This window comes from Zonotrichia leucophrys, chromosome 3 (genome assembly GCF_028769735.1).
Source record: "Zonotrichia leucophrys gambelii isolate GWCS_2022_RI chromosome 3, RI_Zleu_2.0, whole genome shotgun sequence".
Taxonomy (NCBI): Eukaryota; Metazoa; Chordata; class Aves; order Passeriformes; family Passerellidae; genus Zonotrichia; species Zonotrichia leucophrys.
In genome coordinates, this window is record NC_088172.1 from 110535829 (window position 1) to 110562104 (window position 26276).

Below are 26276 nucleotides of genomic sequence, written 5' to 3' on the forward strand. Positions count from 1 at the left end.
CTGGGGACAAGGCATGGAGGGACAGGACACAGGGAATGGCTCCCTCCCAGAGGGCAGGGATGGATGGGATATTGGGAAGGAATTGTTCCCTATGAGGGTGGTGAGGCCCTGGCACAGGGTGCCCAGAGAAGCTGTGGCTGGCCCTGGATCCCTGGAAGTGTCCAAGGCCAGGCTGGATGGAGCTTGGAACACTCTGGAATAGTGGAAGTTGTCCCTGCCCATGGCAGGGGGTGGGAATGGGATGAGCTTTAAGGTTCCTTTCCACCCAAACCATTCTGGGATTCTAAATTTAACATTTTTCCATTAAGCTTTTTGTCTTTTTCTTTTTTCTTCCCTCTCACTTTATGAAAATCTTCTCTTGCCATGGAAATCTCCAGGCACTCCCCAGGGACAAAATCTCCAGGTCTCTGTGCTCCTGGAGCACACAGAGTACCCAGCCTGGTGCCAGAGCTGTCTGGAGTTACTCTGAGTGAGTGAGAACAATTGCCCAGGTACAAACAGTGCCCAAAACCTTCCCTTTATCAGGCCCTGAGTATGAAGGGTGGCATATCTGATATATCAGATCTGTATTATCAGATCTATGTATCTGTACTTGGCTTGTTCAAATTTTCAGGGAGAAAATTCCAACCTTTTCATAGATACAAAAACCATTGAATTCTGAGGAAACCACTCAGGCCACTGCACAGGGGTCTGATACATATTTAATGTGTTGTTGTGCCATGATCTGATTTTTTAGGTGAGTGGCTTTGAGGGTCTTGCTTTGGATATGATTTGACTTTGGGGGCTTGGAGACCCCTGGTGGGAGAAAAATAGAAAGAAAGAGAATTTGGTGACAGAGAAGGGAAACTTCTGTGTTAAAAAGGCTTTTCATTGGACCTGAGTGTGAAATAAGGGGCATTAATGAAATTATCTTCACCTGCACTTGGGTTTAAGTTGAAAGATAATGAAAAAGATATTTATACAGTGACTCCAGGTTGCAATAGAGACAACTGTGATTTCTTTGGAGGCTACAAGGAAGCATTATTATAATTCCCCCATGGCAAGGGGGTTGGAACTGGATGATCTTCAAGGCTTTCCAACCCAAACCATTCCATGTTTCTCTGGTTCTGTCATTCAAGATTATTCTATGGCCTCTTTCTGAAAGGGAAATGGAAATAATGTGAGGTGACAAATTGTTTATGAACTGATTTTTTTAATTGCTATTTAGAAGCTGTGGTGCTTTGTATACCTCATTTGGGCTGCTTTTCCATGAGATTTGGTTCAGGTTCTCTCTGTCCTGGCAGCTGCAGATGTTGGGGTAACTCCTCCCAAGTCCAAAACTGGGTTCTTGGGATCTGGCAATTTCCAGTTCTGGAAATTGCCAGATCATTCCTGAGAACGCTGAATCTTGAATTGCCTCTTCAAGAGCATAAATTAATAAATCTTCAAAACCAAACTCTCCTGGATTTGATGTAGTTTAGAAAATTTTGTTTTAGTGGGAAGGGAGACTTGAAGTTCACAAAATCACAGAATGGCTTGGGTTGGAAAGAACCTTAAGCTCGTGTTGTTCTGCCTCTCTGCCATGGGCAGGGACACCTTCCACTATTCCAGGTTGCTCCAAGCCCTGTCCAGCCTGGGCTCACAATCTGGAAAAATGGTTTTTAGTGGATGTGGAGCCACCCTCTGGTGTTTTCAGTTCAGCAGTGACTGCTGAGGTTGTGCTGAGTATTTAAGATCAAATATGAACAGGCTGAGTCAGGATTTGTTAGGCTGAGTCTCCTGAGTAGCTTGAGGTATGAACCATTGTTATTGAGGGAAAAAAAGAGTTCTCAGTGTGAGAGTAAATGTCCTCTCTGTTGGATGCAGAGAACTGAAAATCTTCTCTTCCAGAATCCAATTAACGATCCCAGTTAATAAAGCACAATTGGCCAAAGTGCCAGTGACAAAGAGATGAGAGCCAGGGCAGCCCAGCAGAGTCAGAGATGCTCCCACCAGCTGAAAAGCCTTTTGTTCCACTCCCTGTCTCAGGCAGTGGGATAAATTTAGAGCCGTGACTTGTCATTCCAGAAATCAAACAGGACACGGAGACAGCGAGTGCTGGAAAATCCCCCAGCTGTGCTGGAGCTCAGCAGCAGGGCTGGGAAGTCTCTTTACCTGTAAGATCAGACACAAAGCAGAGCTGCTGTTGCAGTCCTGTGGCTTTAATTTTTTTTTTAATGGAATAACAGAATTTTTTAGGTTAAAAATGCTCTTTTTAAGATCATTGAGTCCAAGCATTGACCCAGCCCCACGTGTTCACCTCCAAGCTCAGCACCTGTGTCTGAAGGGATCCTACAGGGAATGTGGAGAGGGACAATTATAGGAGCCTGGAGTGACAGGACAAGGGATTTAAACTGAAAGAAAGTAGCTTTGGATTGGAATTTAGGAAAAATTATTCCATGTGAGCATGGGGAGGTTGTGGCTCAGGTTTCTCAGAGAAGCTGTGGCTGCCCCTGGATCCCTGGAAGTGTCCAAGGCCAGGCTGGACAGGGCTTGGAGCAACCTGGGATAATGGAAGTTGTCTCTGCCCATGGCAGGGGCTTGGACTAGATGTCCTATAAGGTCCCTTACAACACAAACCATTCTATGATTCTATAAAGAAACTTCAATTATTAAAAGTGAGATTCAATAATAATAGAAGCGGTGATGTCTTCACTGCCTGGCGATTTTCAGCTCACCAGGGAAAATTTTCACCACAAATGCAGCTCCATGATTTCTGAACTCCAGGAGTTCTGATTCCTTTTCTTCCTCTTTTTTCCTGTAATCCTGGGAGCTGCTGTGATCTGGAGCTGCCATAGGGAGTGCCCATGCTCCGGTTTAAGCCATGCCGTGTTCCCAAAGGGTTGGCACAGCCTCAGGAGCTGCTGTGCCCTAGGGCAACCTGCAGGTTCACCAGATCCCAGTGCAAGTTCTGCACGGGCCACAGACCAAAGACAACACACAGTATTTGGGTTGAAAGCCACTGTTTTGGAAGCTGGGAGCGGTTTAATCCCATGGGGATGGCCAAAGCAGGCAGTGCTTGAGCCATCTCCCTGCTGCACAGCACAGAGCTCACCTGAGAGACATGCCAAGGACTTGGCTTCACATTTTTAACTGGAAAGAGCCAGAGGAGAGTGAAGAGGTCACGGTTCCTTTGCTGCTTCCCTGTCTGAGCCATTCACCCCTTTGTCTTTCCCTTTTCTCTGTTGAACAAACCAAGAGCAGTGGGAAAGGGAGGTCCCTGGGACACCACAATTGCAATGTGACAAATGAGGGAAAATAATCCCAGATTTACATCAGGAGGATGGACTAGACATGTATTGCTGCCACATTTGAGAATATTTCATTTACTGGTGAAGGGTTCAGCTCCTGTCAATGACACAAGGACCACAGAGGTCACTGAGTGTGCCAGGAAGAGAAATGAGCCCGATGAAAACATCTGTGCAAAGCCACACATCTGCCTCTGTGCAAAGCCACAAATCTGCCTGGGGGAAAATGCTTCAGGAATTTCTGGAGTTTAAAACCACCAAATTACATCAAGGCTGGATCATACCCCATTCAAAAATACAGTAATTTATTTATGAACGAACACAGAAAATCCTTCCTCTCCTCTCCTGGATTTTCTCCAGCTCTGCTCTTCCTCCAAAGTGCTTCAGCAGCTCCCAGCACTGTTTTTTTTGGTTTTTTGGGAGGGTTTTTTGGGTGTTTCTCAGCTGATCCACACTCATCCTTCCTGCTCCTTGTGCCTTAACTCAAAGGAGAAGATTTTAGCTGTTGGTTTTGCATCCAGAAAAGATGAATCCAAAAAAGAATAAACAACACCAGCAACAATTGGTGCTGTTTGTTTGAATTTGGACATGAAGAACTAGACTGAAGGATTCCCTGCTGAACATTTGTAGGAACAAACACATTCAATATCTACAAAATAAACTCTGCATCTTAAAAAAAACCCCACCCAGTTTCTTGTCAAGAAGAAAAACAACCAAAAAAATCACTGCTCAATAGCAGTGTAATGATTTATTTTCCTTCAGAAAATGGAATTATTCCTTCTAAAAGGTTATGAATGGTCAATGGCAGAAATGAGCAGGGTTATTTCCCTGTAGTGGTCATGGAAAACAGAAAAATATGAAGTGGAAAGAAAAAGGAAAAAGCAAAGAATGAAGAAGGTGAGAGGGTATGAACATGTAGTGACAATAATTGGATATGGACAATAGCTGGATGGAGGCATAAAAAGGAGAAAAGGAACAGAGAAATCTGGAAAAGGGGTAAAGGAGTGACAGGGTGAAAGGTGGGAAGAGACTTCCTCCAGTTTCCTGGAGAGTTTCTGGCCAATGGAGTTTGTTTTCTATAATGCCTCTCTGCAGGGTGTCCCAATAAGGTGACTCTGGAGGTGACAATTCCTAATTTTATCCAGGTCTCTCCATCTTCTCCAGCTGCTGTGTTACCTGGGTAGGCATGGAGGAAAATGAGGAAAAAGCAGAACAGTGTAGAAAACAGACTCATGGAATCACTGAGGATGGAAAATCCCTCTAAGGCCATCAAGTCCCACCATTCTCCAGCACTGCTGAGGCCACCACTGACCCTTGCACTGTTGGGTTCTCTAGATGGTCGGAGTGATCCCGAGGAGTTCAAAAGTCTCTTTTTCCCAGCCCACTGCTTGAAGGAGTCAGAGCTCTTCATTTCTCAGTCTCAGAGTTGTTTATTGTATCTTATCTATAAAATTTATTTTCTCCCATCCAGCCAAGGTCTGTCCAGCAGGACAGCCAGCGTTACTCTGCCTGCCCCAGGGGCAGTGTTATCTCTATATACTAAAAACTATGTGTACAATATTTAAAATGACTTTCCAATACCTAGCACCTATGTTAAACAGTGAGCTTCTACTCTAAACCAATCCCAAAGTGCCACCATCACAGCAGAAGATGGAGGTAGAGAAGAAGAAGAAGAAAGGCTGGACCCACCCAAGTCCCTCCATCTTGTCCCCAAGACCCCTATTCTAAAAACCCCAAAATCTGCTTTTTCACCTTGTGATAATTTTATTATTACACTACTTAAACTTCTGTGGCTTTCAGGTCTTCGTACAAAGCTGGTAATTTGCTCCAGGGGTCATAATCAAACCCACAGGTGTTCTGGGCTGTGTGTCAGGGTCTCTGAGACCTCTGGCAGGGGTCTTGGCAATTCTGAACATCCAGAGGGATTTACTGAGTTCCAACAATGCACCACCTTTAGATGCTTTTTTTTGAACCCTTCCAGGGATGGAGATTCCCCCACTTCCTTGAGCAGCCCATTCCAGTGCCATTCACCCTGCCAGTGAAGGAATTTCCCCCATTATCCAACCTGATGGCTGCAAGGCCAGGGCAGCTCTTGCTGTTCAGGCAGCATGGAACGATGCTGATGAAACAACAAAAACCAGAAACATTTGTGCCTGGAGACGACTCCATCCACCTGCAGAGGGCTGTTGTTTGCTCTGCAGGCTGTGCAGTGTCACCCTGCCCCACTGGGCCCTCTCACAAAGGCCCCTGGCAGCCAGGCTGTGCTCCATGGGCACTTGGGGCTGCTCCTGCTCTCCAGATCCTGCTCTTGGGGCTGCCCATGGGCACAGCTGCTCCCAGGGCAGCTGGAATTCAGCCTGGGATGGCTCCTGATGAGCTCTGGGCATTGTCTGCAAGGCACAGACACAATGGGCACAATGGGGTGTCAGATCCATGATACGGAATGGTTTTGTGGAGCATCCAACCCTGACCAGGGCTCTGGCACTGAGGATTGAAGAGTCATGGAACAGAATCCCAGAAGAGTTTGGGTTGGAAGGGATCTTAAAGCCCATCCAGTCCCACCCCCTGCCAGGGGGGGCCTTGGCACACAGGATCTGAGGTGCCCAAGGTGTCTGAGGGCAGAGGTTTTATAGAGGGACTCTGGCCATCAGAAGCAGGGCCAGAGGAGAACCTTGGGCAGGCAAAGCCACCTGCAGAGGGCTGTTGTTTGCTCTGCAGGCTGTGCAGTGTCACCCTGCCCCACTGGGCCCTCTCACAAAGGCCCCTGGCAGCCAGGCTGTGCTCCATGGGCACGTGGGGCTGCTCCTGCTCTCCAGATCCGGCTCTTGGGGCTGCCCACTGGCACAGGTGCTCCCAGGGCAGCTGGAATTCAGCCTGGGATGGCTCCTGATGAGCTCTGGGCACTGCCTGCAAGGCACAGACACAATGGGGAGTCAGATCCATTCCCCAGTGGTTTTATGGAGCATCCAACCCTGACCAGTGCCCTGGCACTGAGGGCCCTCAAGGACTTCTCCCAAACATGATTCTCTTCATCACATTAATTTTTTCCTGGGTGTTTTGTCTCAATTTTCAGGTTTTTGTTTTTTTTTGTTTTTTTTTTTTTGTTTTTTTTTTTTTTTTTTTGTTTTTTTTTTTTTTTCTGGTATTGATCACAGCCTAAAGGAAATTAAGAAAAAAAATTGTTTATGAGCAGAAGTTAATAAATTTCCAGTTACCATGGTGATGGTAGGACATCTCAGAAGGCTGTTCTAAGTCCTGAACTATCCAAGGTCTCCATTAAAAAACTCCATAATGGAATAAAACTCATCCTTTCTGAATTTGCAAATAAGCTGAAATGAGCTGCTCTGTTCTAAAGGGCACTGGGGATTGGCTTTAATTTTTTGAAAAATACAGAAGAGTTGGTGGAGAAGGTAGAATAAGCAATACCTGCAATTCAGGGATTCTGCTGTGATGGTGTTCACAGGGGTCTCAGGTTGAGGGAAGAGACGAGGATCTGACTCCATGTTTCAGAAGGCTGATTTATTATTTTATGATATACATTACATTAAAATTATACTAAAAGAATAGAAGAAAGGATTTCTTCAGAAAGCTAGCTAAGAATAGAATAAGAAGGAATGATAACAAAGGTTTGTGGTTTGGACACTCTGTCCGAGCTACCTGACTGTGGTTGGCCATTAATTAGAAACAACTAACATGAGTTAATCAAAGATTTACTTGTTGCATTCTACAGCAGAAGATAATTAATGTTTACATTTTGTTCTTGAGGCCTCTCAGCTTCTTAAGAGGAAAAATCCTAAAGAAAGGATTTTTCATAAAAGATATCTGTGATATTCTGCAAGAAAGGTGTAGGGCTGCAGTGGGCACCAAGGTGCACACGCTGGGAGATCATCATCCTGCTCTCTTCTAGAAAAGGCAGGAATTGATTGTTCTTTCTATAAAAATAACCACCAGGTTTATCATGTGTCAGGCACATCAGTTAATTCATTTATTATTCTGAATTAGAATTCCAGGTGGTGCTGTTTGCTGCCAAGAGGACCAGGCTTCAAGGGGAGGTGGAATAGCTGGGGAGAGCTGAGGGCTGACGGTCACAGGACCAAGAAAATGATCAATTACAAAAATCTGTATGAATTGAGATTGTGATCACAGAATCACAGAATGGTTTGGGTTGGAAGGACCTTGAAGCTCATCCTGTTCCTACCCCCTGCCATGGGACAGCTTCCACTATCCCAGGGTGCTCCAAGCCCTGTCCAGCCTGACCTCAGACACTTCCATCACTGGTCCAGGGGCAGCCACAACTTCTCTGGGCACCCTGTGCCAGGGCCTCCCCACCCTCCTTCTAAAAAAACATCTTCCTTATATCTGGTCTAACCTACCTAATTTTAGTTTTAAAACTAAATTTTAACTCCTAATAATTATAAATTTTAATTCCTTCCTAATCTCTAATCTAAACCTACTCTCTTTCAGTTTAAGCCATTCCCTGTGTCCTGTCCCTCCATCCCTTGTCCTCAGTCCCTCTCCAGCTCTCCTGGAGCCCCTTTAGGCACTCTCAGGCAACCCTGGATCCTTCTCTTCTCCAGCTGAGCACGCACCCCCAGCTCTCCCAGCCTGGCTCCAGAGCAGAGGGGCTCCAGCCCTTGGAGCCCCTTTGTGGCATTGCTTGGACACTGTGGTTCCATGCATTTTTGATAGCACACATTATTTCCCCAGCTGCAGCACTTCCATGCCCCATTCCCTGGCCCTGATGTCAGTGGTCACACCCTACTGACATCCACAATATTGAATCTCTTCCCCTCCAAGCAGGATGTCCAGGTCTCTGCCCCATTGGAAATCAGGTGTGTCTCGTGGAGACACAGGAGGTGCAGTGGGAATTGTGTTTGCAAATGTGTAAAGCAGCCTTGAAAAAAAACATGGCCAGGGTTGTGATAAAAAATTATCAATAGGGAGAGGCAGCTCTTGTGCCAGGACAGCTGATTTGTTAAGAAACAGTAACAGAAGGCTAAACCATGCCATGGAGTCACAGAATCATAGAATCATCTAGGTTTGGAAAAGATCTCTAAGATCAAGTCCAGCCATCCCCAGCACTGCCAAGGCCACCACTGACCCATGTCCCCAAGTGCCACATCCACATGGATTTTAAATTCCTCCAGGGATGGGGACTCCTCCACTGCCCTGGTCAGTTGTGCCAGGGCTGGACAACCCTTTCCATGAAGAAATTGCTCCTAATATGAAGTTAAACCTCCCTGGCACAACCTGAGGCCATTTCCCCTTGTCCTGTCCCTTGTTCCCTGGGAGCAGAGCCCAAACCCCCCTGGCTGTCCCCTCCTGTCAGGGAGTTGTGCAGAGCCACAAGGTCCCCCCTGAGCCTCCTTTTCTCCAGGCTGAGCCCCTTCCCAGCTCCCTCAGCTATTCCTGGTGCTCCAGCCCCTTCCCCAGCTCTGTTGCTGTCTGTGTAGCAGGTCCCCAACCAGCCAGGTGTCCTCAGTGTGGCAGTGACCAAGAGCTAAAGCTGCACAGTCACAGAGAGCAGCATTAGACTGGAAACCCACCCAGTTCCTGCAGTCTGATGTCTGGGGCTGCTGAGCTGGATATGGATGAATATTTTTTGTGCTGAATGCCCCTCAGGGGATTTCATGGAAGCACAGAGCAACACAGAATGGGAGGGAGCTCTGGAGATCATCTGGTCCAGCCTGCCCAGCTGCTCAGAGTCAGATTGGCTGCCCAGTTACCTTCTGAAGATATTTACAGCTCCCTGTTCCACAATATCCATGGCAGCCATGGAATCATTAAGGTTGGAAAAGCCCTCTGAGATCACCAAGTCCAACCATTCCCCAGCACTGCCAAGGCCACCACTGACCCATGTCCCCAAGGGCCACATGCACACAACTTTTCAATCCCTACAAGGATGGGGATTCCAGCACTGCCCTGGGCACCATTTTAGTGAACAAATCCTTCTTAATACCCAATCTAAACCTCCCCTGGTGCAGCTTGAGGCTGTTTCCTCTCATGCTATCAGTGGCACAGTGAGTTGCACCACTGTGGGCAGTGGGAAAGAACAGTTCCTTTGTTCAGTGCATCAGACTCCTGAGTGTCACCTGCTTCCCTGGCTATGGAAAGGGAAAAACAGAGTTTTCTCTTCTTCAGGACACTTTTTTGACAGTGCTGTCACACATTCCCACATTCTCCTCTCCCTCTACAGTGGAAGTTCTCAGTCTAATTACTGTCTTGGGAATAAGTCTCCAGCTCTCACCATCCTCCCTGCCATCCTTTGTACCTCTTTTTTTGTTCTACACGTGCAGAGAGAGGGACACCAGCACAGTTTGCAGCATGAAACACTCTCAAAACTAACAACAGCACTCACAAAACCACCTCAATTTCTATCAGCACCCATTCCAGCAAACCCAAGCCCTCAGTTTTCCTGCTTCTTGGCACTAGGATTATTTTTTGGTTTTTTTTGTTTTGTTCTCTTTTTCTTTGTTGCTGTTTTTTTTGGGTTTTGTTTTGTTTTGGGGTTTTTGTGTGTTTTTTTGGTTTTTGTTTTTTGTCTTTGGTTTGGTTTTTCTTGTTTGTTTGTTTTTGGTTTTGGTTTTTTGGTTTTGTTTCTGAGTGCTCTTTGGGAATGTCTCATTCCTGGAAGGTGAAAATCAGTTTGCCATCACCGAGCCCGTCTCATTTGCCATCTGCTGAAGCTGCCACTCAGTGCTGAAACCCTTCTGCCTCCAGACTCCTTGCAGTCAGTTCTCATTTCCCTGCCCTGAATAACCTTCTGCTGGCACCAGAGCACCCCTGATAGCTGGGGTCAGGCCATGTCCACCCCAAAACTGAGCACACTTCAGCCCCCAGAGCTGTCTGGAGGGTTTGTGAGGGAGAGGGGCTGATCAAAGTGTTTGTAAATGGTCAAATCTTCCTGGGAAATGGCTCTCAGCTCCCTTCAGAGGGGTGAGAGGTGCCAACAGGTCAGGCTGTAGGGAATGAGGCGTTTTCTGAATTTACCAGAGGGGTTTGCACCAGGGTGACACACGGACACCGGCTCCTCTCAGCGTGTGGGGACAGCTCTGGACAACAGAGGCAGAGCTGTCAGTGCATCCTGGCCACATCCCAGCCCTGCTGCATCCCTGCCAAAGGTTGGGAAAGGCCTGTGATATCGATCTATCGATCTTGTTCCCTGAGAGGTCCCTCTGCCCCAGGACATCTGTTCCATCTGCTCCCCAGCCGCTGCTGTCCCACTCAGCAGTTTTCCCTTTGAATCGGGGGCTGTCTCCTGCTCTGGGGGCAGCAGGGCTTTGCAAGCAGGGTGGAGGGGCTGCTGGCCATGCCATGAGCAGCAGGACCTCCCCCAGAGCCTCCTCTCTGCCCTATAAATGTGAGGATGCTCAGCAGTGGCACTCACAGCACCCAGCTCCTGCTCCGGCCTCGCTGAGATCCAGCTCCTCTCCAGCCATGAGGTTCCTCTGCCTCGTCCTCGCTGCCTTCCTCCTGCTCTCCCTGGCTGCCCCAGGTAAGAGGGGGAATTCTGAGCCGGATAAAGGGGAAAAGTGGGATGAGGAGAGTCAGTCTGGGCTGCAGCAGCTGGAGAAAACTCGGGCCCTGCTGGCTTTGGAGCTGAGGCTTTGATGCTCACCCACAGAAATGTCCCAAATCCTTGGGGTGTGCATCTGTGTCTCCAACCAACCCAAGCCACTCAATGGCTCTGTGATTTCATGATTCTTTATTTTCATGATTCTGTGACTTCATGATTCTATGATTTCATGATTCTGTGATTTCATGATTCTATGATTTTGTGATTCTTTGATTTCATGAATCTATGATTTCATGATTCTATGATAGGATTCTGTGATTTAATGATTATATGATTCTATGATTTCATGACTAAGATTTTATGATTCTATGATTTCAGGGTTCTGTGATTCTGTGACATGATTTGGTTACCTCAGCTTGTCTTATGTGGGGATCTATTTTTGTACAAATAGATTTGTATAAAAATCTAAAAATTTTTAGATTTTTATTATAAAAATTATTATTAACAATTATTATCAAAACTATTATTAAATTAATTATTAGAACTTAATTATTAAAGCAATTATTAAGAATTAATTGTTAAATTAATTAATAATTAATTATTAAAATTCGTTATTAAAACTATAATTAAAATCTAATTAAAATTAGATTTGTATAAAAATCTAAAATTTTACCAACAAAAGTCACTTTAAAGTACTGTAGGAGGCACATTTGGGATGTTCTGGATGTTTTTGACGCCTAAATTAAGGTGAGCTGGGCCCTGGTGTAATTGTTTTAATCATGAAGCACCAAGTGAGTGCTGGATGTCCTTTTCAGATGCTCCAGCCTTCTGGAACTTTCCTCTGCTTGATGCCGTCTTTTCTACCAGGCAACTTCTGGCAATACCTTCAGGGTCAAGCTCCTGACATTTCAGAAGTGCAGTGCTCACACATCCCTTCTGCTCTGGTCCTCACCTCCCCTTCACTGACTGAAAGGCAGTTTTGGGGCTCAGGAAGGTTCCCATTCCAATATTCCTTCACTTTGGAGATAATTTCCCAGATTTTTCAGGCCAGCAGCTTCTCATCCTGGTGCCTGGCACTTGGTGGAGCTTTGTCCTGAGAAACATCTTTATGAGTTTTGGTTTTGGGATGCTCTGCTGTCTGTTCCAAAGGCCTCCAGGGTCATCCAGTGGCCAACAGAAGGGGAGGGAGGTGTACAAGGAGCTGCTCTGGGCCCTTCAAGTCCCTTCCAGCTTTGGGGTTGGGCTTGGAATGTTGGACATGTGAGGGGATGGAGCAGGACATCCTTATGGACAGGGTCTGATCCTGCTGCACACTGTGACTGGGAGGGGATGGGAGGGCATGGAAGTGGGGAACAGGGATGGGGAAATGGGGAACAGAGGTGGAGAAATGGGAAATTGGGGAACAGAGATAGGGAAATGAGGAAATAATGGGGAAATGGGGAACAGGGATGAGAAAACGGGGAGATGGGGAAATGGAGAAAGGGTGAACAGAAATGGGGAAATGAGGAAATGGGGAACAAAGATGGGGAAAATGGGGAAATGGGAACAGAGATGGGGAAATAATGGGGAACAGAAATGAGAAACAACCTCTCTCCCTCTCTCCTTCTAGGCTATGGGAATTTCAGGAACACCTGTGCTCCTGTAGGGTACTGCTCCCCAAAGTGTCGTGTGATGGATTTGAAATACACCTCTGCTGACTGCAACTACTCCTGCTGCATCCCATTTAGCTGGAGGAGGAAATAGGAGCTGAAGAGGGAGCACCTGGGGAAGAGGAGGCACCACAATGGCTCTGGGAGCAGATTCCCAGCTGTCTGACCCCATTGCCATCCCCTCCTCTTAACAAATAAAACAAAGAAAAAAAAACATGATATAATTTGTTGTGTGCTTGTGATCACATTTAAAGCATTAAGGCAAGTTGCCCAAGCAACAAAGACCTGTTGGCATAATGTCTCATTGCTCTTTTCCACAAATTTCACAGTGTAAGTGTCAAAGAGGTGGAGTTTCCCCCTTGTTTCCCACAGGGAATTCAGGCAGTGCTGGGTGACAAAGGTGTGGTTGGAGCAGCACTGCCCTGCCTGTCCATGTCCCCTCTGAGCCTCACAGAAAACCCCCTGGGTCACTCAAAAAATCAGTGTTCATTGGAGATCCTGGCAGAGGTGTTGTGGCCATGGCTGGAGAATGAGAGGGAAGGATGGGGACAAGATCTCAAACTCTTTTCAGCATCTTCCTCCTTTAAAAAGGAAAAAACGGGTCACAGGTTGGAGAAACCCCATAACTGTGAGGAAACGTGATGAAATAAGGCAGGGATTGGTGAAGGAGGAAAATGAAAATAGAGGGACCTTAAAGAGAGCATGGAGAGACCACCCAGGGATGACCAGAAGGTGCTCAGGAAGCTCCTGAAAATGGGATTAACCCTCACTGGCCACGGGGCAGATCCCATCTCCTTGTCCTCCAGCAAATACATGGAGTAAAGCAAATTTTCGGAGTAAAGCCAATTTCCAGGCTCCTCTGATGGTCTTGGATGGGGAATGGATGCTGGGAAAGGTGAAGAGAAACACAGAGCCAAGATTTCTACAGCAGGTGAAGAAAGGGGCTGAAAACTGACAGTTTGGGTTCCCCACTTGGTTGTTCCTAAAAAAGACACAATCTGGGGAATGTAACACATTTCTGGCAGGCAGCAGCTCTGACCTCCCCATGGCTCTAGTGTTGCCAAAATCCCTTCTCACCAGCTCTGGAGGAATTTCAGAATTATAGAATTAGGGCACTGTTAACAATCCCTTTCAGGGTGTTCTGTGGCACTGATCCAGGGCTGGGTTTGGTGTGTTTGAGCCCACATGTTTGAGTGATTTTTGTGGTTTTGTACCCTAAAGTCACTGCAGAAATTTCAACAGAGGGATCTCCCTCAGTCATCACTTGTATTTCCCTCATAATATTTTCGTTAACCACAGAATTCTGCAAGTTAAAAAAAAAAAAAAAAAGTGCGAAACATGAAAGTAAAACCAAAAAGCCTTAGGGTTCACAAGGGTTCAAATGAATCTGAAAAAGAAACCATAATTTCCGGTGAGAAAGCAGAGACACCCTCATGTTAATTGACATCAGCAGAATCATAGAATGGTTTAGGTTGGAAAATCCCTCTGAGATCATCGAGTCCAACCATCTACAGCACTGCCAAGGCCACCACTGACCCATGTCCCCAAGGGCCACATGCACACAACTTTTCAATCCCTGCAGGGATGGGGATTCCATCACTGCCCTTGGCCCCATTTAGTGAACAAATCCTTCTTAATACCCAATCTAAGCCTCCCCTGGTGCAGCTTGAGGCTGTTTCCTCTCATGCTATCAGTGGCACAGTGAGTTGCACCACTGTGGGCAGTGGGAAAGAACAGTTCCTTTGTTCAGTGCATCAGACTCCTGAGTGTCACCTGCTTCCCTGGCTATGGAAAGGGAAAAACAGAGTTTTCTCTTCTTCAGGACACTTTTTTGACAGTGCTGTCACACATTCCCACATACTCCTCTCCCTCTGCAGTGGAAGTTCCCAGTCTAATTACTGTCTTTGGGAATAAGTCTCCAGCTCTCATCATCCTCCCTGCCATCCTTTGTACTCTTTTTGTTCTGCATGTGCAGAGAGAGGATACCAGCACAGTTTGCAGCATGAAACACTCTCAAAACTAACAACAGCACTCACAAAACCACCCCAATTTCTATCAGCACCCATTCCAGCAAATCCAAGCCCTCAGTTTTCCTGCTTCTTGGCACTGGGATTATTTTTTTTTTTTTTTTGTTTTGTTTTGTTTTGTTTTGTTCTCCTTTTCTTTGTTGTTGGTTTTTTGGGTTTTTTGTGTTTTGTTTTGGGATTTTTGTGTGTTTTTTGGTTTTTGTTTTTTTGGTTTTGTTTTGGTTTTTGTTTGTTTGTTTGTTTATTTGTTTTTGGTTTTGGTTTTTTGGTTTTGTTTCTGAGTGCTCTTTGGGAATGTCTCATTCCTGGAAGGTGAAAATCAGTTTGCCATCACCGAGCCCGTCTCATTTGCCATCTGCTGAAGCTGCCACTCAGTGCTGAAACCCTTCTGCCTCCAGACTCCTTGCAGTCAGTTCTCATTTCCCTGCCCTGAATAACCTTCTGCTGGCACCAGAGCACCCCTGATAGCTGGGGTCAGGCCATGTCCACCCCAAAACTGAACACACTCGAGCCTCCAGAGCTGTCTGGAGGGTTTGTGAGGAGGAGAGGCTGATCAAAGTGTTTGTAAATGGTCAAATCTTCCTGGGAAAAGGCTCTCAGCTCCCTTCAGATGGGTGAGAGGGGCCAACAGGTCAGGCTGTAGGGAATGAGGCGTTTTCTGAATTTACCAGAGGGGTTTGCACCAGGGTGACACACGGACACCGGCTCCTCTCAGCGTGTGGGGACAGCTCTGGACAGCAGAGGCAGAGCTGTCAGTGCATCCTGGCCACATCCCAGCCCTGCTGCATCCCTGCCAAAGGTTGGGAAAGGCCTGTGATACTGATCTTGTTCCCTGAGAGGTCCCTCTGCCCCAGGACATCTGTTCCATCTGCTCCCTGTCACACTCCATGGTTTTCCCTTTGAATCGGGGGCTGTCTCCTGCTCTGGGGACAGCAGGGCTTTGCCAGCAGGGTGGAGGGGCTGCTGGCCATGCCATGAGCAGCAGGACCTCCCCCAGAGCCTCCTCTCTGCCCTATAAATGTGAGGATGCTCAGCAGTGGCACTCACAGCTCACAGCTCCTGCTCCGGTCTCGCTGAGATCCAGCTCCTCTCCAGCCATGAGGTTCCTCTGCCTCGTCCTCGCTGCCTTCCTCCTGCTCTCCCTGGCTGCCCCAGGTAAGAGGGGGAATTCCGAGCTGGATAAAGTGGAAAAGTGGGATGAGGAGAGTCAGTCTGGGCTGCAGCAGCTGGAGAAAACTCGGGCCCTGCTGGCTTTGGAGCTGAGGCTTTGATGCTCACCCACAGAAATGTCCCAAATCCTTGGGGTGTGCATCTGTGTCTCCAACCAACCCAAGCCACTCAATGGCTCTGTGATTTCATGATTCTTTATTTTCATGATTCTGTGACTTCATGATTCTGTGATTTCATTATTCTATGATTTCATGATTTCCTCATTCTATTATTTCATGATACTGTGATTTCATGATTCTGTGATTCAATGATTTCATGATTCTATGATTTCATGATTCTATGATTCTATGGTTTCATGATTTAATGATTTCATTATTTCATGATTCTATGATTCATGATTCTATGATTTCATGACTCTGATCTTGTGATTCTATGATTTCAGGGTTCTATGATTCTGTGACATGATTTGGCTACCCCAGCTTGTCTTATGTGGGAGATCTATTTTTATACAAATAGATTTGTATAAAAATCAAACATTTTTAGATTTTTATTATTAAAAATTATTATTATTAACTATTATTTTTAAAACTATTATTATCAAAACTATTATTAGTTATTAGAACTTAATTATTAAAGCAATTATTAAGAATTAATTGTTAAATTAATGAATAATAATTAAAATTAATTATTAAAACTATTATTAAAATCTAATTAAAATTTTGATTTGTATAAAAATCTAAAAATTTATGAAAAAAAGAAAAAATAATCACTTTAAAGTACTGTAAGAGGCACATTTAGGATGTTTTGGGTGTTTTTGACACCTAAGTTAAGGTGTGCTGGGCCCTGGTGTAATTGTTTTAATCATGAAGCACCAAGTGAGTGCTGGATGTCCTTTTCAGAGGCTCCAGCCTTCTGGAACTTTCCTCTGCTTGATGCCACCTTTTGGGCCAGGCAAAGTCTGGCAATACCTTCAGGGTGAAGCTCCCTGGCATTTCAGAAGTGCAGTGCTCACACATCCCTTCTGCTCTGGTCCTCACCTCCCCTTCACTGACTGAAAGGCAGATTTGGGGCTCAGGAAGGTTGCCATTCCAATATTCCTTCACTTTGGATATAATTTCCCAGATTTTTCAGGCCAGCACCTTCTCCCTGCCACCACCCTGGTGCCTGGCACTTGGTGGAGCTTTGTCCTGAGGAACATCTTTATGAGTTTTGGTTTTGGGGTGTTTTGGGATGCTCTCCCATCTGTTCCAAAGTGCATCAGGGGGAAGGGAGGAGCACAAGGAGCTGCTCTGGGCTCTTCAAGTCACTTCCAGCTTTGGGGTTCAGCTTGGACAGGAATGTTGGACATGTGAGGGAATGGAGCAGGACATCCCCATGGACAGGGTCTGATCCTGCTGCCCACTGTGACTGGGAGGGGGTGAGAGGGCATGGAAATGGGGAAAAGAGGTGGGAAAATGGGGAACAGAGGTGGAGAAATGGGGAAAAGAGGTGGGAAAATGGGGAACAGAGGTGGAGAAATGGGGAAAAGAGGTGGGAAAATGCGGAACAGAGGTGGGAAAATGGGGAAATGGGAAAATAATGGGGAAATGAGGAACAGAGATGGGAAAATGGGGAAATGGGAACAGGAAAAGGGAACAGGAGAGAAATGGAAATGGGAAAGGATGGAATGGGGAAATGGGGAACAAAAATGGGGAAATAATGGGGAAACGAGAAAATGGAGAAATGGGGAACAGAAATGAGGAACAACCACTCTCTCTCCCCCCTTCCAGGCTATGGGAAGTTCAGGAAGACCTGTGCTCCTGTGGGGTACTGCTCCCCAAAGTGTCGTGTGGTGGATTTGAAATACACCTCTGCTGACTGCAAGTACTCCTGCTGCATCCCAACCAGCTGGAAGGGGAAATAGGAGATGAAGAAGGAGCACCTGGGGAAGAGGAGGCACGATGGTGGCTTTGGGAGCAGATTCCCAGCTGTCTGACCCCATTGCCATCCCCTCCTCTTAATAAATAAAACAAAGAAAAAAAAAAAAGATATAATTTGTTGTGTGCTCATGATCCTATTTAAAGCATTAGGACGAGTTCTCCAAGCCACAAAGACCTGTTGGCATCATGTCCCATTGTTCTTTTCCCCAAATTTCACAGTGAAAATGTTTAAGAGATGGAGTTTCCCTCTCTGTTTCCCACAGGGAATTCAGGCAGGGCTGGGTGACAAAGGTGTGGTTGGAGCAGCACCCCCCTGGCTGTCCCTGTCCCCTCTGAGCCTCACAGCAAATCCCCATGGTCACTCAAAAATTCAGTGTTCATTGGAGATCCTGGCAGAGGTGTTGTGGCCATGGCTGGAGAATGAGAGGGAAGGATGGGGACAAGATCTCAAACTCTTTTCAGCGTCTTCCTCCTTTAAAAAAGGAAAAAAGGGCCTCATGTTGGAGAAACCCCATAAATGTGAGGAAACGTGATGAAATAAAGCAGGGATTGGTGAAGGAGGAAAATGAAAATAGAGGGACCTTAAAGAGAGCATGGAGAGACCACCCAGGGATGACCAGAAGGTGCTCAGGAAGCTCCTGAAAATGGGATTAACCCTCACTGGCCACGGGGCAGATCCCATCTCCTTGTCCTCCAGCAAATACATGGAGTAAAGCAAATTTCCAGAGTAAAGCCAATTTCCAGGCTCCTCTGATGGTCTTGGATGGAGAATGGATGCTGGGAAAGGTGAAGAGAAACACAGAACCAAGATCTCTACAGGAGGTGAGGAAAGGGGCTGAAAACTGACAGTTTGGGTTCCCCACTTGGTTGTTCCTAAAAAAGACACAATCTGGGGAATGTAACACATCTCTGGCAGCAGCTCTCACCTCCCCATGGCTCTAGTGTTGCCAAAATCCCTTCTCACCAGCTCTGGAGGAATTTCAGAATTATAGAATTAGGGCACTGTTAACAATCCCTTTCAGGGTGTTCTGTGGCACTGATCCAGGGCTGGGTTTGGTGTGTTTGAGCCCACGTATTTGAACGATTTTTGTCTCTTGGTGCACTGAAGTCACTGCAGAAATTTCAGCAGAGGGATCTCCCTCAGTCATCACTTGTATTTCCCTCCTAATTCCTTTTCTTTGACCACTGAATTAAACCAGTTAAAAAAAAAGTGTTAAAACTTAAAAAATAAAACTAAAAAGCTTTAAGACTTGGGGCTCACAAGGGTTCAAATGAATCTGAAAAAGAAACCATAATTTCCGGTGAGAAAGCAGAGATACCCTTATGTTAATTGACACAATAGAATCATAGAATTGTTTAGGTTGGAAAATCCCTCTGAGATCATTGAGTCCAACCACCGTTGACCCATGTTCCCAAGTGCCACATCCACACAGCTTTTAAATCCCTGCAGGGATGGAGACTCCAGCAATGCCCTGGGCAGCTGTGCCAGAGCTGGACATCCCTTTAAGTGAAGAAATTGTCCCAATATCCAATCTAAACCTCCCCTGGTGCAGCCTGAGGCTGTTTCCCTTTGTCCTGTTCCTGTTCCCTGGAAGCAGAGCCTGACCTCCCTGGCTGTCCAGGGAGGACAGAAGTGCAGAAGTAAAATAATGAAGTGACTCTGAATTGGTGTGGGCCTCCAGCTAAAACTGCATCACTTTAAATCAGTCATTTACTCACTCCTCTCATGTCAAGGTTTCATGGTGTTCTACATCTGGAAAGGACAGGTATTTGGAAAAACAAAAACAAAACCAAAACTTCTTTGTCTTTCCTATCTGATATAAACAGAGTAACTTGAGAAATGTTCATAAAATCACAGGTTATCCTGGGCTGGAATGGACCCACAAGAATCACCCAGACCAGCTCCTGGCCCTGCACAGACACTCCCAAAAATCCCATCAGGTGCCTGAGATGTGATGAATATCAATTAAACAGCCCCAGAAATTGCAGGTCCAAAAGAAAGGAGTTTTGCTGAGTCCTGCTTCTGGAAGCTGCAGGCAATGGCAGAGGGTGCCCAGAGAAGATGTGGCTGCCCCTGGATCCCTGGAAGTGTCCAAGGCCAGGTTGAATGGGGTTTGGAGCAGCCTGGGATAGTGGAAGGTGTCTCTGCCCATGGCAGGGGTGAGAATGGGATGAACTTTAAGATCCTTCCAACCAAAACCATTCCAGGATTTCACAACAATTGATTGGATTCTGGTTGTAAGTTTCTTTTTTCCTCTGTTTTCCTCTATATCTTATTCTCAGTGAAATAAGACTTCAACAGAAACATCTTTAAAGGAAAAGCCACACAGGGCAGCAAAAAACAAAACAAAGCAAGACAAAAAACCTGCTTTCCCTACAAATCTGGAGCTCCCATATTGCCTGGTGCTACACATTTTAAAGATGTGTCTTTCCTTGTGGTGACAGTCAGTGCATCTGCCCTGGGAGAGAGAGAGGAATGGGAATGTCTGGCCCAGTGATTCCTGCTAATGTGCCCATCTGCTTCCCTGTCACTGCCACCCACACACAGGCACAGGCAGCGAGCAGGGCAGAGCCTGCACTGCCTCTTTGTAAACACTGGGACCTTCCTGAGCAGAGAAAACAGCAAAAACAAATGGCCCAGCAGGGTTTTTTCAGGTGAGACGGAGGCTGAAGGCTCAGCACATCCAGGTTTCACTCCCTGAGTGGTCACAAGGTGCCTCCAGCTTTTCCTTCTCCTTTCACAGGGATATTCCCTGTCATGGGAACAGAAAACATATGGGAAAATTTAAAAAAAAAAACAAAAAAAAAAAAAAGAGAGCAAGTAGAGTGTCCCACAATGTGTGGCTGGAAGTCCCAAGGTTTAGCAAACAGCTCAGTGTGGTGATGCTGGTGCTCCCTGTTCTCTCCTGCTCCTGCATTCCCAGTCTCTACAATCAAATAACCCACATGGAGCCATGAACTCCACATGGAAAATGAGTTGGATTTTCCCCTACAACTTGGGTTTTTCTGTCACGGAATTTATGAAAAATCATAATATGAAATTTTATTCTTTCGCTAGGATTTTTTTCTCCTGAAGCTGAGAGGCCTCAGAAATGAAATATAAACAATGATTATCTGCTACTGTGGAATGCAACAGTGCATTTTTAATTAATCTCATGTAGTTGTTTTTAATTAATGGCCAATCACAGTCCATCAAATTTCTCCTCCTCCATAAAAGAATGCAAAACCATGAGTTATTTACATAAAGTGTGTGAGAAAGTTCCTTACAAGAATGTAAACATCAGAAGGCTCAGAAAATCTTTAAAAATCAGGGTGATATTTTTCCTCACAACATCCACCTGGATTTCACCTGCCAGGGGAGAAGTCACACCCCCAAACCCAAGCCGGGTCCTTCTTCAGCCTTCACCTTTATCACCCTCAACAAGGCATCTTTCCATTCCCTCCCATCCCTTTTCCAGATTGTTTTATGATCAAATTTCCTGCTGATTCCCCCCACAATGCTCCTCTTACCTCCCTCTCCTGCAGCTCAGCCCCAAAGTGCTGGGCCCTGTCCTTTGGTTTTAAAACAGAATTTTCCTGATTTCCTGTGTTCCCCCCCACCCTTGTTATTGTATTTAAGACTGGTAAAATCCTGGTTTGACATCCCATAGGACACATTAGGATTTTTTTTCCTTATCAAATTACCATGTCCCATCTTTGCACAGCAAAACCTTCTTGAGAAACAGACCACAGAATCATGGAATGGTTTGGGTTGGAAGGGACATTAAAAACCATCCAGTCCCACCCCCTGCCACGGGCAAGGACAACTTCCACCATCCCAGGTTGCTCCAAGCCCCATCCATCCTGGCCTTGGACACTTCCAGGGATCCAGGGGCAGCCACAGCTTCTCTGGGCACCCTGTGCCAGGGCCTCCCCACCCTCCCAGACAACAATTCCTTCCCAATATCCCATCCATCCCTGCCCTCTGGCAGTGGGAAGCCATTCCCTGTGTCCTGTTCCTCCATCCCTTGTCCCCAGTCCCTCTCCAGCTCTCCTGGAGCCCCTTTAGGCCCTGGAAGGGGCTCTGAGCTCTCCCTGGATCCTTCTCCTCTCCAGGCTGCAGGGATCACACACAGCAGTGGCTGTTTCATCCCTTAATTCCCTTCAGACTTTTTTTTTCTTTCTTTTTTATTTATTTTGAGGGAAAAGATCATTTGTTGCTGCTTTTTCTTCTCTTCCACGGCTTTTACATTTAAGGCAATGAGGATCTGCCAGGATCTCCCCTTTGATGAGTCCCCCCAAAGGAGGGTTCAGCATCAAGGCCTCTCTTCTTTCTGGCCAGGTGAGAACCAATGTAAATATTTCATTCAGCTCCTGTGGAGTGGCCTGAGCTTTAATTAACTTTATTTCCCTGACCACACTCTTTGTCAGGCTTCATGTTCACAATGTGTTTGGAAAAAGAAAGAAAATCTGATTTGAAGAGGTTTCCTCACTTTTTTCAGCTCTTCCTGCAATTCTCTGCTGAGCTGCCTTATTGTGTTTTATACTTTGTCAGGCCCAGTTTATTATCTTTTCTATTTTCCATGTTTGGCCACAATTTCAGCTTTTCCTTTCTAACAACCTCCCTCATCCCACTGTTCTGCTGTGACCTTTCCCTTTTTGCTTTCTCAGGCCTTTTGTTTTTTTATAGTATTTTCATAGATTTTCCCTGAGTCTCCTTCTTAGTGGCCTTAAACACCTCCCCAGGTGCTTGCAAAGAATCTATTTGCAAGCATTTAACTCTGTTAGCTGCACCTTTTGCCTCCTTTTTGACAATTCTCCCATTTTTATATCACTTCTTTATTGAAATTGAGGGCAGAAGCAGTGGCCTTTCCATGCCCTGCTGCCCTGAAAAAGAAAAAAATGTGGTAAAACATAAAATGGAGTGTGAGTTCTGTGGGATCTGGGTTGCAGGTGCTCTCCCAGGGGATAACTTTGAACCAAGCCCAGTGAATGATGTTTTCTCCCTCTAAATATGAGAAATTCAGTAATTCAGAATATATATTCAGAAATTCAGTAATAAACCCAGTAATTCATGGGTATAATAAATAGATATTATAAATATTCAGAAATTCAGTAATAAACCCAGTAATTCATGCGTATAACAAATAGATATTCAACAAATTTCTCCTATAAAAGGTTCTTTCCAGGATATGAATCTGCTTCTTGGCATAGTTGGAATTTATAATATCATGAAATCACAGAATAATTTGGGTTGTAAGTGACATTTTTAGGTAGTTTCATCCCACCCAAACCCCATTTAGTTCATTCACTTTCTTTTCACTCTCCTCTCACAATTCCTAGGGAAAAAAAAAAAAAAAAAACCAAAAACAAAAAACCCAGAAAATAAGTTTTTAATGTTTTTTTATGTTTCCTTCTGGAATTTTTATTCTTTAATCAAACTTTCAGCTTTGTGTGTCTGTGAAGTGTCACCAACTCAGGGCTGGTTTAGGTGAATTTTCCATCTTTTGTGTCTTCTTGTCTGGGTTCAGGTGAATCTTGACAAAATCTGTGACCCTTTATGGGCCATCCTGTATCAATGGGATTTTTGCCTGCTGCCAGACCTCAGCCTCTGTAATCTGAATTTTAACCCCCTCACACCCAGCATCTCACCCAGTCTGTGAAGACACTCAGTCCTCTTCTCCATACCCAGGAAATCCCCCAGCCTTATCAGGTTTCCTGTATCCCTGGTCAGTCTTTCAGCTGATAAAATGTTTCAGGTTATCCCGAGGATGAAAATTTTATCCTAAAGATAAATAAAGGAGAATAAACTTGGTCCCTTTTTTCCTTTTCTACCTGTCTGCCCCAAAATTTCCAGGGACACTCATTCAGACGAGGGTGGTCACAAAACCCTTGGAGCACCTCATGGTGCATGTTCAGAGGCACCAGCAGCCCCCATGCATCCTGGAAAATGGGAATTTTGGACAAATATATTAATTATTCTGAGGTAGAAATCGCTTTTACCTCCAACTCCATGTGCCAAGATCTCTGCTGGTCACAAAGGATGCTGCTGAGGAGAGGGACACAGCCCTTCCTCCTAAAGAAATTGGGAATCATCCCACAAGAGGGAGAGGTCTGTACCCTCTCTCTTCTCTTGCAGCACCGTCCAGCCCCACAAATACCCATGCAAAGCCTTTTTCTGTATTTGCAAGGCCCCAGGGCTGGAAAGTTCCTTTATTTCCTGCAGGGTTTCAGAGAAACAGAGCTGATTTCTGCCCTGTGGCCCTTTAGGACACAAACATCCTAGCCTCCAGTGTTGCTGGAGTGTTTGTGGGGTGTTCTGAGCCACCCTACACTGGTGTCCCCTTGCAGAAAACCTGGAGTGATTGGGTGATCCCATAGGGAATGGGGCAGGGAAGGGGATACTGAGGAAATCCTCAGCTGTTCTCCTGTTCTTGGTGACCCCCATGGAATAATCTGGAATGACCCCCATGGAATAATCTGGTGACAGACTCTGCTGAGAAGAAACTTGGTGAGGGTGTCCAGGTCACCCCCAAAGCCTCAGTGGCTGCATTGGTTGCTCAATGGGATTTTGGGGTGCAAGGCGAAGGTGGTGCTGTTTGTCTTCCATTCCCACCTCTCCAAGGGACTGAGAACCCCAGTGCAGAGGGTTCTGATGGGGAATGGGAATGATGGGGCTGTTGTGCCCCCTCCAAATAAACTGGGATTCAGCTTGTGGAGGAGGGAGGCACTGGATTAAACATTGGATTAAGCAATGAGCCTCCTCCCAGCCTTTACCACCACTCTGCTTTGAAAACCCCAAAACCTTTGCTTTTTCTGGCTGGCATTTTGGTGTCAGGGCTTTGGGGCTGCCAGGGGTGTGTCTGTGACCACTCTCCAGGGAAATCTGGCTGCCAACTTCTCTTGGCTGTCCCATCCCTCACACAGAACTCATCACACAGAAATAATCTTATCACAGCACACAGAAATAAGTTTATCACAGCATGCAGAAACCATCTTATCTGCCCATCTTTACTTCAAAGCACTGAGCACCGCCTTGGCCGCGCCCTGGGCACATCACCAGGAGCTCCAGGGCTGCGGGGCTGGGTTCCTGCAGGGTCATTTGCCCTTTTTGGGAGCGGGGATGCAGCAGTGCAGCTCCTCGCAGTAGGGGCTGAAGGACCATTCCTCGGTCTCGGCGCAGGCGTGGGCACAGTACCCGTCACAAAATCCCTTGGGCTGCCCCTGCCCTGCGGTGGGAAGAGACAGAGAGGGGGGTTATGGAGGAAATCATGGACATTGTGAAAAATGAGCATTTTGTGATTGGCTTTTCACAAATATTCAAATGAATATTATATGTGTTGTGTTAGAAAGTAATGCTGGATTAATTCTCTTAAGTAGCATGTTAAATATAGTTTTAGGTTATAACAAAATGCTAAAATAGAAACTATGCTTTGTAGGATACTTTTTTTTTAAGAAAAGACTCGCAGTGAGATAGCAGCCACAGGACACCTAAATCTTTCATAGAAAAAGAATTTATGGTCCTCTTATCAGAAGAAATTAATTTCTTCCCACCTCGAAGGCGCTGTTAGGGTTCAGAGGAAGAAGTTGAGGATGACCAGACAGAATCCTGTGTTTGAATGGAATTTATGCATCAGGTATGAAATGTGTGAATATGCAACAGGCTGTTGCTTTTAAGGGTTAATCCTTTGTTAATGTGTGTCCTTTTTCGGGCTCCTGTTGCCCAGAAAAAGGTACCTGGACATCTTTGTTTATATTGTCTCATATTGTCCTAATTCAAATTGTCCAAATTATTATTACTCTAATTGTATTACTATTTTTATAACCATTTTATTACTATTAAACTTTTAAAAACAAGTGTTTGGCGTTTTTCACAGATATGTAGGAGGGCAGAGCACCTGGAGTTCTCTCCTTGCTTGTTCCAAGGTGGTACTGATGCTCTGGGTACCCCATCCAGGACAGGATGCATTTCATGTCCCCACTGAGCTGGAGGATAGCTGGGCACTTACAAACCATCCCTCTACTCATGTTGAATCCCTCTGCACGAGGATGGGAGATGGGATTTGCAGTGTGGCATCACCCCATCCCAACTCCAAGCTGAATAAATCACCAGGGCCCTGATCCCACCACCCCAGCAATGAATCCCCTCCCTCCCCCTGAGGCACAGAGGCTGCAGAGGACACAGCTTACCCCAATTTCTCCACCTCCACACCTTCCTCTCTTACCTGGGGTGGCCAGGGAGAAAAGCAGGAGCACAGCAAAGACCACACAGAGCACCCTCATGGCTGGAGGCCAGGGGAGACCTTGGTACACAGGATCTGAGGTGTCCAAGGTGTCTGAGGGCAGAGGTTTTATAGAGGGACTCTGGCCACCAGCAGCACGGCCAGAGGAGAACCTTGGGCAGGCAAAGCCACCTGCAGAGGGCTGTTGTTTGCTCTGCAGGCTGTGCAGTGTCACCCTGCCCCACTGGGCCCTCTCACAAAGGCCCCTGGCAGCCAGGCTGTGCTCCATGGGCACGTGGGGCTGCTCCTGCTCTCCAGATCCGGCTCTTGGGGCTGCCCATGGGCACAGCTGCTCCCAGGGCAGCTGGAATTCAGCCTGGGATGGCTCCTGATAAGCTCTGGGCACTGTCTGCAAGGCACAGACACAATGGGGAGTCAGATCCATTCCCCAGTGGTTTGATGGAGCATCCAACCCTGACCAGTGCTCTGGCACTGAGGATCCAAGAGCCAAGGAACAGAATCCTAGAA

General features: G+C 46.2%; 1 protein-coding gene across 1 annotated transcript; it reads right to left on the minus strand.

The window, feature by feature from the left end:
- Positions 1-24624: 24624 nt before the first annotated feature.
- Positions 24625-25809, minus strand: LOC135445107 (small basic protein 1-like). Its single transcript, XM_064707144.1, has 2 exons — positions 25752-25809; positions 24625-24755 (listed from the first exon to the last, which is right to left on the minus strand). Exons 1-2 carry the CDS (start codon positions 25807-25809, stop codon positions 24625-24627), a joined length of 189 nt encoding a protein of 62 aa, XP_064563214.1.
- Between the last annotated feature and the right edge of the window lie 467 nt (positions 25810-26276).

What these genes read in the sequence shown, in the direction of transcription:
- LOC135445107 (XM_064707144.1), bottom strand. Translation starts at nt 25,809, where the DNA reads ATGAGGGTGCTCTGTGTGGTCTTTGCTGTGCTCCTGCTTTTCTCCCTG. An exon ending in TTTCTCCCTGGCCACCCCAG is followed by an intron (nt 24,756 to 25,751) that starts GTAAGAGAGGAA and finishes TTCCCACCGCAG; the next exon opens with GGCAGGGGCAGCCCAAGGGA.